The 15,585-nt window shown below is 41.7% G+C and overlaps 1 protein-coding gene across 1 annotated transcript; it reads right to left on the reverse strand.

The window, feature by feature from the left end:
• Window positions 1-347: 347 nt before the first annotated feature.
• Window positions 348-10,688, reverse strand: LOC121652180. Its single transcript, XM_042004817.1, has 5 exons — window positions 10,534-10,688; window positions 4,939-5,035; window positions 4,496-4,660; window positions 749-880; window positions 348-615 (listed from the first exon to the last, which is right to left on the reverse strand). Exons 2-5 carry the CDS (start codon window positions 5,033-5,035, stop codon window positions 482-484), a joined length of 528 nt encoding a protein of 175 aa, XP_041860751.1. The 5' UTR covers window positions 10,534-10,688; the 3' UTR covers window positions 348-481.
• Window positions 10,689-15,585: the final 4,897 nt, after the last annotated feature.

A 15,585-nucleotide genomic window follows, 5' to 3' on the forward strand; every position in this document is an offset into this window, starting at 1 on the left:
TAATTTTTCTCATCCGATTTCTCGGTTATTACTCTGCTCTGGTCCAGTGGTTATAAGCAAAAGCGTATTTTAAAGTAATTATAAAGCAAAACTTTTACGATTCAAAGGGAGCCCACTATCCAAAAGGCTCGTCTTGGCAGAGTAAATTTGTTTTGCACAATATGTCAGCCAGATCATAATTGTGTTGTGATGATGCTGGAGAAGACAGTTTGAAAAGAGAGAGAGAAAAAAGATATGGTTACATGAGGAATGCCACAGTAATTATTTTGACAGAAGGCGGTGCTGTGTTTGGAGAAGAGCCGGACTGGAGAACCAGAGGTACCAGAGACCACCCAGAGACACTAACATTGAATGGGATCCTTTATTTTAGTGAATGTGGATCATATATGCAAAAACCATACTGTTCAAAATGGACCAAAACCATGATTCGAGGTCAGAGAACTTGACTCTGTACCAACTCAGTCCCAGTCCAGTCGTCTGTTTACTTCCACTGGCCCTTCTCATAGTCCCACTTGGCGGAGAATCCCTGGACCGGGTTAATCCTCATGTCCAACATCCTCTGCAGCTGCTTGGCCTGCCACTCTTCTTCAACGGTTCTAGGGCGTGGAGGATAGACTGGAGAAAACAAAACAAAGAGCAGTAACATCCAGACAAAAACACCTTAACATTTCTTGTTCTTAGCTACTTTTAAAACAACTATCAAACTTAAATGACAGAAAAAAAATTGAGCAGAAAAAGCAGATTTTACCATAAACTCTCTGCCACCAGACCACCAGGCCAGTGAAACCCAGAAAGAAGAAGATGCCACCCAGGACAGTCATCCACTCAGATGTCTTCTGCTTCATTTCTGGGTAAGTCTGGCAGAATGTGAGACGATACACTGCAGCAGGGGAGAAAGGAGTATATATCATACTTCAATATATGAAATGAAATGAAATGAATGAAAAATGAAAAATACTTTATTAATCCCAAAGGGAAATTCAATATTGTAGTAGTAGTAATTTTTTAGTAAAACAATCACATTAATTAATTAAGGGCTTTGTTCTTCAGCCTGATAGCTGCTGGAAGGAAGGATCTTCTGTATCTCTCTGTCTTGCATCGGACTTGAACAAGCCTCCCACTGAACACACTCTGTTGCTTCGTCACGGCGTTGTGTAGAGGGTGTGAAGGATCTTCCATTATCTTCGTCAGCTTGTACAGAATTCTTTTTTTGATGATCAACTCCAGCGGCTCCAGAGTTACTCCAAGCACAGAACCGGCTTTCTTGATCAGTTTGTTAATTCTTTTCAAGTCTCTGGTTCTGATGCCGCTGCCCCAGCAGATTGCTGCAAAGCTGATTGCACTTTCAACAACAGACCTGTAGAACATTTGCAACATTTTGGTGCAGACGTTAAAAGATCTCAGCTTCCTTAAGAAGTAGAGTCTGCTCTGACCTTTCTTGTAAATGTACTCAGTGTTGCTTTTCCACTCAAGTCTGTTGTCCAGCTGAACTCCAAGGTACTTGTATTCCTCCACCACCTCCACCTCCTCTCCCATGATGGAAACACTTCTATGTGTGTTCTTGTTCCTCCTGAAGTCAACAATCATCTCCTTTGTTTTCTTGGTATTCAAGATGAGATGATTGAGATGATTGTCATATATATATATATATATATATATATATATATATACATATGTACATATATATACTAGGGCTGTAAAAAATAATGTGCTAACGGCGGTAACTTCATGTGCTGCATGAAAAGCCCCAAAGCCCCATACATCCGTCATTTCTTTGTTAACACTGCAGGACACGGGGAGACAAGAAAAAGATGAGCCGGCTGGCTCTATGGATGGATTTAACAATAAACACAACATCGGCTCTTCCTCACTCACACACACGCCCCCTTTCAAACCTGCAGTGGGCAGGTGCACAAACACGAGACAGACAGGAGGTGGATTCATGGCGAAGGTTAAAAGTTAAACATTAATGGCCATTATTTTGCACGGGGCCCAAGAGAAAGAGAAGACATGATATATGGACCCATTTTCGCTACATTGAAGTGGAGAAAAAAAACAAAACCTTATGCTTGATTTTAGTCAAAGGGAAGGAGAATATGGTCTGGAAATGTAGCTGGAAAAACACAACAAACCTGAGGAGACATGTCACAGTTCACCACAAAGACATTGTGGTAAGGTAACAAAAAGTTTGGTAGAGGTTGTTTTTAACGTAACATTAAACCACCGGCTGTAATGTTCCATCAATAACATTAAACCCCCTGCAAACCACTGGCTAACTTACTAGCTTCTTAGCATGTAGCGACTGTAGCCACTTGTTGATATTGTGCGTGAAGTTGAATTTATGCTAACTTAGATATGTTATACTGGTTGGGGAACTATGTTTTCAGTTGGATTGCAAGTCCAACTCACTAAGAAGCTTTTTACCAGCTCAGAAACATTAACAGAATTAAAAGTTTAGTTTCCCAGAAAGACCAGGAGAAACTCATCCATGCATTCATCTCCAGTAGGCTGGATTAGTGTAATGGTCTTTTAACAGGACTTCCTAAAAAGAACATTAAACATCTGCAGCTCATCCAGAATGCTGCTGCTGGAGTTTTAACCAGGACTAAGAGATCTGAACACATCACACCAGTTTTGAAATCTTTACACTGGCTTCCAGTCAGTCACAGAATAGATTTTAAAACCCTTCTGATTGTTTACAAATCCCAGAATGGTTTAGGCCCAGAATACATCTGTGATATGTTCAGAGAATATAAACCTAGCAGAGCTCTTAGATCCAAAGACTCTGGTCAACTAGTCCAGACCAGAGTCCAGACTAAAGATGGAGAAGCAGCATTTAGCTGTTATGCTGCAAACAAGTGGAACAAACTGCCAGTGGAGATTAAACGTTCACCAAATGTAGACATTTTTAAATCCAGGTTAAAAACATTTCTTTTCTCATGCGCCTATGCATGAAATCTGCATGTTAACTTTTTAACTTATCTTGCTTTTAATCATTTTAATGTAATTTATTATTTTATTGTGATTATGTGTTGATGTTTTTTACTATTTCTAAATATCTGTAATGTCTTTGTTTTATGTAAAGCACTTTGAATTGTCCTGTACATGAAATGTGCTATACAAATAAACTGCCTTTCCTTGCCTATGTGGAAGTGTAAAAAATTGCAGTTCACCCTTCATCCACTAAGGGCTGGCTTCAAAACAGAGCAAATCCCCATTGACTCCCATGTTAAAAAGACCAACTTCACAGCAGAAATAAACATGTTTAAAGCCTGGTACAAAAATCCATTTTAGGATTAATAGGTCATTATATATGACAACTGTGAGGGGGAGCAGAAAGAAGGGAGAGTGCAGCTGGCTAACAGCTTGCCTTGGCTTTAACCCGCCGACCTCCGTTAGCCGGTTTTATATATATATATATATATATATATATATATATATATATATATATATATATATATATATATATATATATATATATAATAGTATAAATATAAGTCTAATAATGTCTGTGTATGTATTCAAATGTATTAATTTCCTCCCATTAAAGAAGGAGAAAACAGCTGTCACTCAAACTCAAGTTTAAATTGACAAACAGTAATCATAAATAAAAATTTTATGAAAATCATTGAATTGTGGCTCATCAGAAATATTTTTAAAACTCAAGCAAACAAGCATGGTGGGACCTGTAAGCTAATATTTTGTTAAACAGACCTTTAAGGCAATCAGGTGTTTTCTGTAACTCTCAGACTTCTGCACCTGTTGACAGGTATTTTGCTCCACTGCTAATCAACAAACTGGGCTAATTTGTCCGGAACAGTATTTATTTTGTTTTCTTTACAACCACAATTTCAAAGCAATGTGTTATTTTACTAAATAATACTTCAGATTTTTTATTTTTATTATTACCTTTTTCAGTTTCTTGTTATTCAAGTGACTATTGTGAATTATATTTATACATATAGCTATTGCAGTTAAGATACTGTATCTGTTTTAAATATAAAACACATATCACTAAAAAGTCCCTCACTGTGGGCTAAGCCCTGGATCTTTTTCAATCCTAAATCCACCCCTGCTCCCATGCCCCCTCCATGACCCTGAAGACGGTCTACTGATATTTTCATATCTTCACAATCAATTTAATGGTAATCTGCATATCTTCTTCATACATGTTAAAAAACCCTGACTTGCTATATAATGACCGTGATTCTTTCATTCTTCATTGTGTTCTATTCACTATAATAATAAGGTTGACATCTTTAATGACATCCTTGAGGTTTCAGTTAATAAATTATAAGCATTACTCTACCATTAATACAAGTGGCTAAATTGGTTGCACCATTCCACTATTTTTATAAGTGTTAAAATGTTCATTCAGTGTTAAAGTGTGCATTCATTCATTTAGTTTCTCCAATTTTGAATAATAAAGGTTAATTACAATAATCTCAGTCCAGAACTTAAATCGTTGCTTCCTCAGCACTGTGACTTTACTTACAGGCAAGCTTCTCCTCTTTGGTCAGTTTTCCCCACGGTCCTTTCTCCTTCTGTTTTAGGCTCTTGTCGGCATCAGTCAGAACATCTTTGTAGGGTTTGTCCGGCAGGGGGATGTCCACACGATCACAGTACATTGGTTTGGACATGTCTACTGTCTCTGACAGCTCTGGAGGGAGGAGAAGGGTCATTTTAAGGACAAAATGTAAAGATGCTTTAAAATGCACCTTCTCTAATGTGTACAAAATTGCACTAAAGAACATCTGTCTCTGTGGGCATCTGGTACAGTAGTGCCATCTGCTGGTTTCTCATCATATTTAAAATAATAGGATTATATAGGAATAATAGGAACTATTCTTAACTATTTTAATGCTCAGCCTGTTTTTCAGTGCAACAACTGAGATTGTCATCAACTAGTTAAAAAGGAGGAGGATGAAGAGGACGTACCGTGACTTTGGCTTGCCATCCTCACACTGCTGGTGTTCATGGCCACTGTCGTGTGACGAGCCAGCTTTCCCACATGCCCTGCAATCAAACGCTGCATCTGGAAAATAACAGGTGATTGAGTTTATTATTCTGTTACAAACAGGTGACACTCTGTGCCTCATTTATATTACTATTATTATTATTATTGTTATTAATATTATTATAACACTTGGTCATTTTTTTGCCTTTTTAAGGAAAATATTAATTTTTATTAATTTCATTTTTAAAAATGTTCAAATACTTCTGCAATACATCTTGACATAGCTGAATCAGGAACAGATTAAATTCTTGTTTAGGATATTTAGTTGCTGAAGTAAAGTAATGAAACTGATTATTTTCTTTTGGTTGCTTCCAATCTCACCTGCACCTGCTCAGCACACCTGCTTCCACTTACCCTCAACAGTAGTTCAGCCGCCACGTTTTCCCTTCCTCTCACTGAAATTTTGGATTTTTTTAGTCTTTTTCTTGGCCTCATCATCTTGATTTGTCTCTCTTCCTTTAGTTTTATTTACACTGCCATTAGTCAGATTTAACTGAGCAAATTAGTAAGAGCCTCTCATGTTTGTGCTGCTTTTTTCCCAAAGATATTAATAACAGTTTAACCCCGTTTTTTTGCAAATTTAAAAACCCCTTCTGGCCTTTGTTTATATTGTTTCTTTTCATAATATTGATTTATTGTTACTCTCATTCATTAATTTTCTAAATGGTAAATGGTCGGTATTTATATAGCCCTTTACTGTATCTGGAATGATACCTAAAGCGCTTTACATCATATATCACATTCACACATTTGCGGACTGATGGCGGAAGCTGCCATGCAAGCGCTTAACTATGATCCATTAGGAGCAATCTTACTCAATGACACCTCAACATGAACTCGACTTGGCCGAGGATCAAACTGGCAACCCTCAGGCTACAAGACGACCGCTCTGCCTTGCTGAGCCAAACTGCCCACAACAACAAACAATACAAATCAGGGACGCATTATAGGTTATTTGTGTACTTTTATATTATTATTCATATTTATATTTTAATTGTTATCAAATTTTTAAATATTTAATTTTCTTTTTCTTATTCCAGTCTTCTTCTTTTTATTTTTTCCAGATTTTATTTTTATTATTTTGACTTTGTTTTTATATAATTGTAAATAAATTCAAGTGTTAAAAGGTTCAATTGTTGTTCAAGTTGTTAACAATTTTGTTTGTGGAGGCTGAGGTTTTTGTTTTGTTAAGCAAAGTTTTTAACATTGAGTTATTTTGTTATTATTTTATTATTTATAGATGTGTGCATTTTTCCAAGACTGACAAATAATTAGAATTAAAATTTCACCTGGATTTTATTTTTGTGTTAATGTTTAGAGCTAAACCAACCAGTTGTTCATTATTTTCAGTGTTGTCCAGTCCAAATAATTAAATAGTAAGCTGTTAAAAAGGCTCCTGAAAAGTATTTACCAACTCAGATTGGTCAGTTTTCTGGGCTGACCCAGAGTTGGCTACCTTTTAAACTTTGATATCTTAATGTTATGGTGATGTTACACTCTTAAAAAGGACGCTGCGGCCGATCCTTAGTGTTTTAGTGTCATTAATTACTGATTCACATTTATGTAATTAAAGTTACTACTGTTCTGAACAAACAGCAAATAACAGTTCCTTCTAACTTGTAATTACTGTGAATCATCACTAATGACAAATTTAAACAGTAATTGTACATTTCTTAAAGAAAAGTCTTATTTTGAAGATAACTGTAAACTCTGTTTAATGTTACGCTTTTATTGTGAAGGGTTTACCGGAAGTTACATACCGTTGCTAATGGCCATTGAATATCCTAGCTCATACTTCTTTGCACACAGAAAAAGTTTATAGAACATTTTCAGGCCATACATCAGTGGAAGCTAACCTTGCACTAATATCCCCTTGTTACAATCCAGCAAAGCACTTAGTAAATTTTAACAATGTGCTGAAACATCATTAGCCTCCCTAGTGTTAGCTTGCTTGTCCCAGGATAATATACTGTTGCAGACCTTACGGTCTCTTTCCCAAGTACACTTAAGTCACAGTGATGGTCAACACATCCCTTGCAGTCACACACTGTACAACTTTATAAGTTCACTCTGATTGTGATTTGGTGGCTGCTTACCTGTTGGAACACAATAATAAAACATTTAGTCCCAGCCTCTCGTGTGCTGCTGTGTTATACACATCTGCCTGACAACTCACTCTACTGGTGACGTTGTGTCAGCTCACCGATTTTCCAACATAGGTTAAATCATATAGAGAATAAAGTTAATTTCCTATGTGGTCATCAGTACAAGTTTAAATGAGGGGGTAAGATATTTAAACAGGTCACTCTATTCAGTGTCTATAAACACATAATGCCACACTCTCCCCGACTTTTTGTAATGTCTCCCAATGTTTCAGACTTCAACCTTACCAAGGCTGCCCTATGTGTCTCAGCTCAATATACTGAGTTTCCGAAACTTCACACTGTTCTGCGACCAATGATGGTTGTCTCAGTTCCTCATAACGCAATATGACCAGTGGGTGTCTGAGTCTATGTGAGTGTGTTCTTACTACTGGTGCTAGATTTTCACTCCATCCAACATGCTTAGGAACCGGCGAGACAGCTGGGTGCAGTTCATTTTGCTCCACAAGTGATGACGCATAAGCAACCCCTTCGCTCTGCAGTGGTGCATCTTCTTCTGACAATGAAGTACCCTTCTCGAGCTGGAAGGGCTCTGCCTCCGAATTCAGCAATGTCTGAGTCTGCTGCCTCTCTATGCTGGCGGACTGAAGGTGCTACTGGTATACGTCGTTGTCATCATCATCCTCCAATGTCATCCGCTGCCTCTGGTTGTGATGGGATGTCCTCTTCTTTGCAGGCTGTTCGAAACTCTTATGCTGTGGTTCCCTAGTGCAGACGACAGCTAAAGTCAGCACCAGGTAGGTGGCTGCATGGCATCTGTGGGTTTCTGTGGACCACTTGGTCTTGCCCCTTGCCATGCTCAGAACTGATCTGAAACACTGGGCAGTCATCACCCATCCTCTCTGTCACTTGGAAAACTTGGTCCTTCCAGTAGGACTGAATCCTCCCTGTGCTTCCTCTTGGAGTGAGGTTCCATTTGAGGACCTGATCACCAGGCTCTAGAGCACTACCTCTGACTTTCTTGTCTTATTGGCCTTTCAAACTCATCCTTTCTTTGCAATCCAGGTCTGCATCCTCCATTTCCATTCACTGACGTAGTTCTCATAGCTCGCATGGGCTTTGTCTCTCTCAAAGTTGAAAAAAGAGATTGGCAGGCGCAGAGAGCTGCCAAAGATGAGGTGGTAGGGTGCATACCCAGTGCTTTCATTTCTGGTGCAATTTTGACCTTCGCCAAGGACTTCTTCCAATCCTTCTTCTCCTTCTATTCTAGGGCTCTCAGCATGGAGAGCAGGGTTTAGCTGAACTGCCCCACCTGCCCATTTCCCTGAGGGTGATATGGTGTTGTGTGTGAGCCCTGGATGCTCGTGAGTTCTTTCAACCTCACCATCAGTTTGTTTTCTAACTCAGCCCCATGTTGTGGTGCTTTTTATGTGGGAGGCCAAACTTCAGTGCGAAGTCATTAAAGAGCTTCTCAGCTACAGTCTTGGCTGATTTGTTTCTTGTCATGTAGACCTGTGCAAACCTCGTAAAGTGATCCATAACCACTAATATATATTTCTAACCGTTTTTTCACTTGTCCAGACTGTCATCTGGCATTCAAGATAGTCCATCAGCATTGTTCTTCTTCCCAGGACGATAGTGTATCATGAAGCGATAGCCAGCCAGCTCTGCCACCCATCTGTGAGCTGCATTGAGTTTAGCAGTTGTCTGGGGTTATGTTCCGTATATACCATGAAAGATGAAGGATGGGGTTCCTGGCCACTTCAGTTAAGTCTCATCTAGCCCTCTTGTCTTTGATACAGCACTGCACCCAACCCATTGTGGGATGCATCACAGTGGAGTGCAAACAGCTGGTAAAAGTCAAGGTATCCGAGGATGAGGGGTTTGGTAAATAACTTTTATCTGCACTAATATTTGACACCATTTTTTTCTTTTAGATTTTAAGAATTTTGGGCCCTGGGGTAACTTCACTTGGGTCCCTTGGTTGAGAACCACTAGAGGAGCAAAGTATGAAGAAAAAAGTGAACCAATCAAAACACACCAGACAAGTTGAAGCAGGCAAAGTCAACGAATAATCCAAAAAATTCCAGTCCAATAAGGGTCTTAGAAGCTTTATAAGGGTTTTAATTAAATTGATTGCTTTGTTTTATGTGCAACATTATAAGACAGTAAATGTCAAACCCACATCCAGTGATATTGTCTTTTTAACAAAGTTAATCTAATTCTTAAGCTGGATAGAAACACTTACAGCAAGTTATATTTTTAACCTCCAGCAGGGGACCACTGAAAAGCAGCAATAAGTTAACGAATGGCTCATTAAAGCAAACCCTACTGTTGGGCTATATTTACACTGCTGCTCACACAAATATGTATAAATTTTTCAAGCATTTCTGTTGTCTTTAATACTTGATGTTGCAGTAGTGTGAATATTTACCCTGCTTCTTATTGAAAAACAAACAGTCTGTTTGTTATTTACAGAACCTCATTAAGTGGTTTATGAAGGTGGCCTGCATGAATGCCAAATCCCTTCTTCAACCATCTGGCCATCTCTTTATCTTTCAATGTTACCTCAAATGAATGGAAAGCCAGAATTCAGCTTTATAATCTTTGACACTGAAGATTTGGTCTGCTCAAGCTCTTCCACGAATACAATGCTACAGCGTGAAAGGAGGGAAGCTTTGAAGTCCTGTTGATGTTTACCAGGAACTTTGTACAGAGATACAGACCTGTCTCTCTGAGCCAGAGGACACTTTATGTATCTCTTTGATCATGCCCCTTACCGTATCTACATATCTATATTAATCTGTTACTTTATTTCAGAGTTTAATGATTTACACTACACTAATGTAGTCTTCTGCACAGCTCTGTATTTGTCAGGAAATGATCTGCCGTAGCACACGGTCTGCATTTCAAACTGGTCTTCACAAAAATGGCCCAGCCCTCTACCCCCGCCCCCCCCACACGTACACCAAAAGGAAAGAGTTGGAAATTGGCTGTGAGTCAATTTCAGAGTTCCTTTTGACCTTCTTATGGGGACGAAGGTAAACCTGTTTTGCTAACATACATGCCCTGCAAAGACAGAAATTAATTCAGGGACTACATGAAAAATAATTTAAAGAACCACTTTAAAGCAGCACAGTTTAACAACTGTACAGCACTGTTTGACCAACTCTGCTGCTTTAACACACTTAGCTTACCTAAAAACTTCTAGAAATCCCTTGGCTCAGACAGTGTCTATCCTTCCTGCACATACTTCAAATACTTATCTACTTGAAATTAGAGTCTGTGTTAGTCGTGATGTATGTGTGTGCGTGTGGGTGGGCAAGAGGGGGGTGGGGGGGATATATCTATTTTTCCATCTATACCCGCAAGTTTTCCATCTGTTTATTTGAGCTATCAAAGACAAATACTCACAGTAGTCCTGAGATTGTAAGATGCAGCAGCAGAAAACCAAATCTTTGAGAAAAGGGCTGTCTTGGCCTTGTTTTTGTCCTGTCTCTGCTAACGATAAGCAGGAACTAAATGGTAGGTTGGTGATGGAGGCTACTTGTGAGGAAATGGGAGAATGGGAGGGACGAAAGGAGCTTTAAACAGGGGGTGGGACAGATGAAAATAGTACAAGTAAACATTAAGCAGAGCATGTGAAAGAACTGGCAGAAAGCGAGAGAGAGGGCTGAGTTCAGACTACAGAACAAAAATGCCACACAAGGACATTTAGTCTGTTTTATACCCTCGTCACAGTTTCTTTTTAGGCTGAGCAGAGGGTGCTGACTTGTGTGTGTGGGTGTATTATGTGGAAATTGCCAGAATTCCCCCCTTATTGACATGAGTACAGGTTGGCAGGAGGCCACGGTTGTTTGGCAGCCAACACTCAGGAGAGGTTGACTAAGGACAGTACTTGTTCGTTGTGACCTCCCAGCAACCAAAACCAGCTCAGATTAACCTTCCAACATTTCTTTGTTGGGCACACTGACACACTTACACTAACTTTGCAAACATGAATAAATACTAAAGATGAGCAAAAGTGCTAATATGTGTTCTTTGTCCTCTACTTTATTGTTATTATTAGTTTAATATAGTAACAGAGTCAGTCAGGTGTCTGTGCTCTTTTGGTCAACATTCATTATTATATAATCCTGTGTTGGTTTAGATGACAGCAAATTTTTTCTCCTACATCTGTTGACCAAATGGCTCAGTCAGACAGACTATGTCATTTGGCAGGAAGAGAAGAATGATAATAAATTATAAGTTTATGTATTTTGTTTTTTATTATACAAGATAAAGTCTGTGTTACAATGGTGCTGCTGGTATTTTTCTATTCTTCACATTTCAGAGACACATGATGCCAAAATGTGATAAACATAATGTTATATTTCTAAGGATGTCTGTCTTTCATGAATCTTGAAGGTTTAATACAATTCTTTTAGGGTTTTCTTTTTAAATTGATTATTTTTTCAATTAGTTTTCGTCTACCCCTTGTAACTAAATTGTAAACAACAATGATGTCTATCTTTAGGTAGATAACACTTCCTTGGCATCACCTGTGAGACATGGAGGAAGAGGCATTGGACTGCTAGCCTCTACATGTCTCTCTCTCTCTCTCTCTCTCTCTCTGTCTGTCTGCTGAGAGAGAGACAGTGATTGTAAAGAAGTAAAAAAAATTACATCTGTCATATTTTTTGCACTACGTAGGTGTTTCATAAAATTAACGTTTTATGAAACACCTGTTCATATCACTTATCACATTATCTTTTCCCCAACTACTTTCCCTAAATTGGCCCCATCCCTAGACTGTCCAACAACCAAATTGGGGCCTAACCTATATCTCTTTGTGAATCACCTTGTTGATCAGAATACTATACTACTACTATATTTATACCTGTCAAACGGGGCTTTCTTTTGGCATGTCTTGTCTTGCTGCAGTAGTGCATCTGATGCATGTTTTCTGTCTAGCACTTAAAAAGAAAAAGAACCAACATTTCTCTGTCCGTCAAAACCAGTGGCGCCCCGGGTCTTTTGAGTCTAGCCCCGGCAACAAAGACCAATGTAAATCACTGTATAGATGCTGTTAAACTTAACTGCCGCCTGCTCCTCCAGTCGCTCCGCTCCGTTATTTCTCAACAACCACAGGCTACACACACACACACACTCACTCACTTTCACATTCAGAGCAAGGCTGGGCTGAGCAGGGCTGGACTGTGAGTTGGAGGGTCTGATTAACCCTGTCACTGACGTTAAATTACGTTACTGGGTGTCAGATTACAGCCGATAGCCAGGGCGGGTCTGTGTGCGCATGTGCGGAGGAGAGAGCAGCAGCAGTCCGAGCGCGGCAAACCAGAGCCAGCAAAATGGAGAGAAAATCTAAAATAAAGCAGCTACAACTCCTTAGGTTTTTTTTAGGAGAAAAGTAAAGGGTAACTTATACAGTATTGTCCCAAATATGTGTACTTTTTGTTTGACACAAGCAGATCGCCGTCGGAGGTTGCTACACAAGACATTATGTTACACGCGCGCAGGTGTCAGTGTGTGCGCGCATCTCAGGGGAAACTTCAAGATGCACGACAGAGAGATCAGCTCTGACATGTCATGTTGTATATCCTACGCAGTCTATGTGCATATCAAATAAACACCAGACTATTTAGTTTTTAATAAAAGAACTCAATATAAACTGTTTATTGAGCAAATGAGACTTAAAGGACTTCTGCTGTGACTTGCTATTGCACAAGAAGCCCACTACCACTACTCCCACATAACAAATCCTTTTACATTTTTTTCTTTTAAACTGCAACCGCAATACCTATGGTACTGCACCTGATGTGAGTTCTTGTCGTACTGCTTCTTCGCCCTCTCGGTGGATTTGCCCAGCATTTCCCGAGCCCACCGGTGACAGAGCTCCAGCCTCTGACGTAACTCCAAGACATATTGTGGTAGGCTGCTTGTTTCATCCCCCTCCGGTGGGGGTCCGTTGACCAAATCCGCTGGCTCGGTGATCTCTCGTCCGAAAAGCATCATGTTGGGTGTAATTCCTGTGGAGCTGTGCCTCGTTGCCCGGTATGCCATCACCGCATACGGGATCATAACATTCCAGTCCCAATGGCAGTGCTCCGCTGTGGTAGCCAGGATCTTCTGCAGGGCAGCATTGAAACGTTCCACCTGCCCATCCGACTGTGGCTGGAAAGGGGTGGTGCATGTTTTTTCCACGCCCAACAGCTCGCACATCTTCTGAAAGACAATGGACTCGAAATTGGTTCCCTGGTCACTGTGTAGGGAGTGTGGGGCCCATATTGGCACACCCCCCCGAAATCAGCTTATCGGGCCACTGTTGTCGCTTGCTCATCTGGTAGGGGATAAGCTTCCACCCACTTACTGAAGTAATCCTGCACAACAAGGATATACCGGTTGTGCCTGTCAGTCTTGTTCAGTGGCCCCATCAGATCAACAGCCACTCTCTCCATGGGGGCCCCAACATGCACAGTCCCCATGGCCGCCCTGGGGCTCTTTTGGGGGCGGGCTTTCATGGCACAGCTGGTACATGTGCGGCACCACAGCAGGATATCCCCTTTCATGCTGTACCAATAGTACCAGCTCCGCAGGCGTGCCACGGTCTTTTCCCCTCCGATATGGCCCCCTACCGGTCCGTCATGAAACTGTTTCATCACCGACGGGCGATATTTCTGCGGCAATACAATCTGGGGATTAAAGGTCTTTCCTTCAGTGCAATAGAACTTCCTCATAAGTGCTCCATCTTTCTGATATAGCCTTCCCCATTGGGACCACAGGGCCTTGACAGCAGGGCTCTCTGCTGCTATGTCAGTCCATGGCGGCCGGTCATCCCCCTCTTTCATCCATTTCAGTACGGGCCCTATGTCTGGGTCCCAGCTGCTCCCAGCACCAACCACAGAACGGGCCCGGTAAAGGTTCTCTTACCCGGTGGATGCCGGGGGGGACAATGCCACCCGGCACCGTTGGGGTGTCCATTACCCCCACTAGAGATGGCCCTGAGGGGTCCAGATCAGTGTGTAAGCCTGAGGGGTCCCAATCCCAGAGTCACTGGCATCCGTGTCCAACAGCAGCTCCCCGGTGTCCAGGGGATAGCCCAGGACTGGTGCTGAAACCAGGCGCCCTTTTAGCTGTTCAAATGCCTGTTGACACTCATCAGTCCATACAAAGCGTGCGTATTTTTTTGTCAGGTCATGGAGGGGCCGGGCCAAGGCGGCAAAATCCCGCACGAAGCGGCGGTAGTAAGAAGCCAGTCCAATGAACTGCCGCACCTCCGAGACATCTCGGGGGGTAGGCCACTCCTCCACCTGTTGTACTTTCCGTGGGTCTGTAGCAATGCCTCCAGCTGAGACCACGTGCCCCAAGTAAACAACCTTCTCCCGGAACAGGCAGCATTTAGTCGGTTTGAGCTTTAAGTTAGCCGCCCGCAACCGGCTGAATACCTGCCCCAGCCGTTCCAACATCTAAGAACCATCCCGGCCTATGACGATGATGTCATCGAGGTACACAAGACAAGTTTCCCATTGAAGCCCAGCTAGCACAGGGTCCATCAGCCGCTGAAAGGTGGCTGGGGCATTACAGAGCCCAAAGGGCATCACATTCCACTCGAATAGCCCCTGCCATGTGCAAAATGCAGCTGCTTTTGGCAGACATCTCCACCTGCCAGTACCCGGAGGTCAGATCCAGAGTACTGAAGTACTGGGCTGTGGACAAAGTGTCCAGGGTGTCCTGTATGCACGGCAGGGGATAAGCATCCTTAATAGTCCTTTCATTTAGGGGCCTGTAGTCCACACACAGACGGGAGCTTTGGTCGTTCTTTTTCACCATTACAATCGGCGCGGCCCAGCTGCTGTTGCTGGGTCGAGCCAGACCAGCTTCCAGACTCTGCTGCACCTGCTGATCCGCTGCCTCTTGCTTATCCCGAGCCATCCTGTGTGCTGGCTGTTTTACAGGTGGCCCGGGCGTGGTCATGATGTCATGCTGTACCACGCTAGTGCGGCCTAGGTCGAGAAGACATCGCCGTAGGAGCTCAGGAGCTGTGCAAGTCTCTGGTGATCCTCCTCGGGTAGATTCTGGCAGGTCTCCACATACAGACCTTTTAAGTGTGTGTGTGTGGGGGGGTATCTACAATTTATTACCTTGTGATATGTTAAAAACATTCTAATATGGTTTTCTGCTTCTGGTTATCTATTAGGGGACAGAAGACCTGTGTTCAACAGGATTTTGAGCAAAGTTTATACTATAAATTGAAGCAAAATGTCTCAGAAACTGTATGTGACAAATATGTCACACCGGGCTCTTATGGGATAAGCACAAACAACGGAGGGAGGCTACCCTTTCATCCACCGGGGTAAATCCCAACGAAAAGGCACCAAGTCGGGGGGCAATGAGCATGCCCACACCTGCTTGGCGCCTCTCACCAGGAGCAATTCTAGAATGGAAGAGGGCGTACATTTGCTTTAGCCC

Source organism: Melanotaenia boesemani, chromosome 13 (genome assembly GCF_017639745.1).
Source record: "Melanotaenia boesemani isolate fMelBoe1 chromosome 13, fMelBoe1.pri, whole genome shotgun sequence".
Taxonomy (NCBI): domain Eukaryota; kingdom Metazoa; phylum Chordata; class Actinopteri; order Atheriniformes; family Melanotaeniidae; genus Melanotaenia; species Melanotaenia boesemani.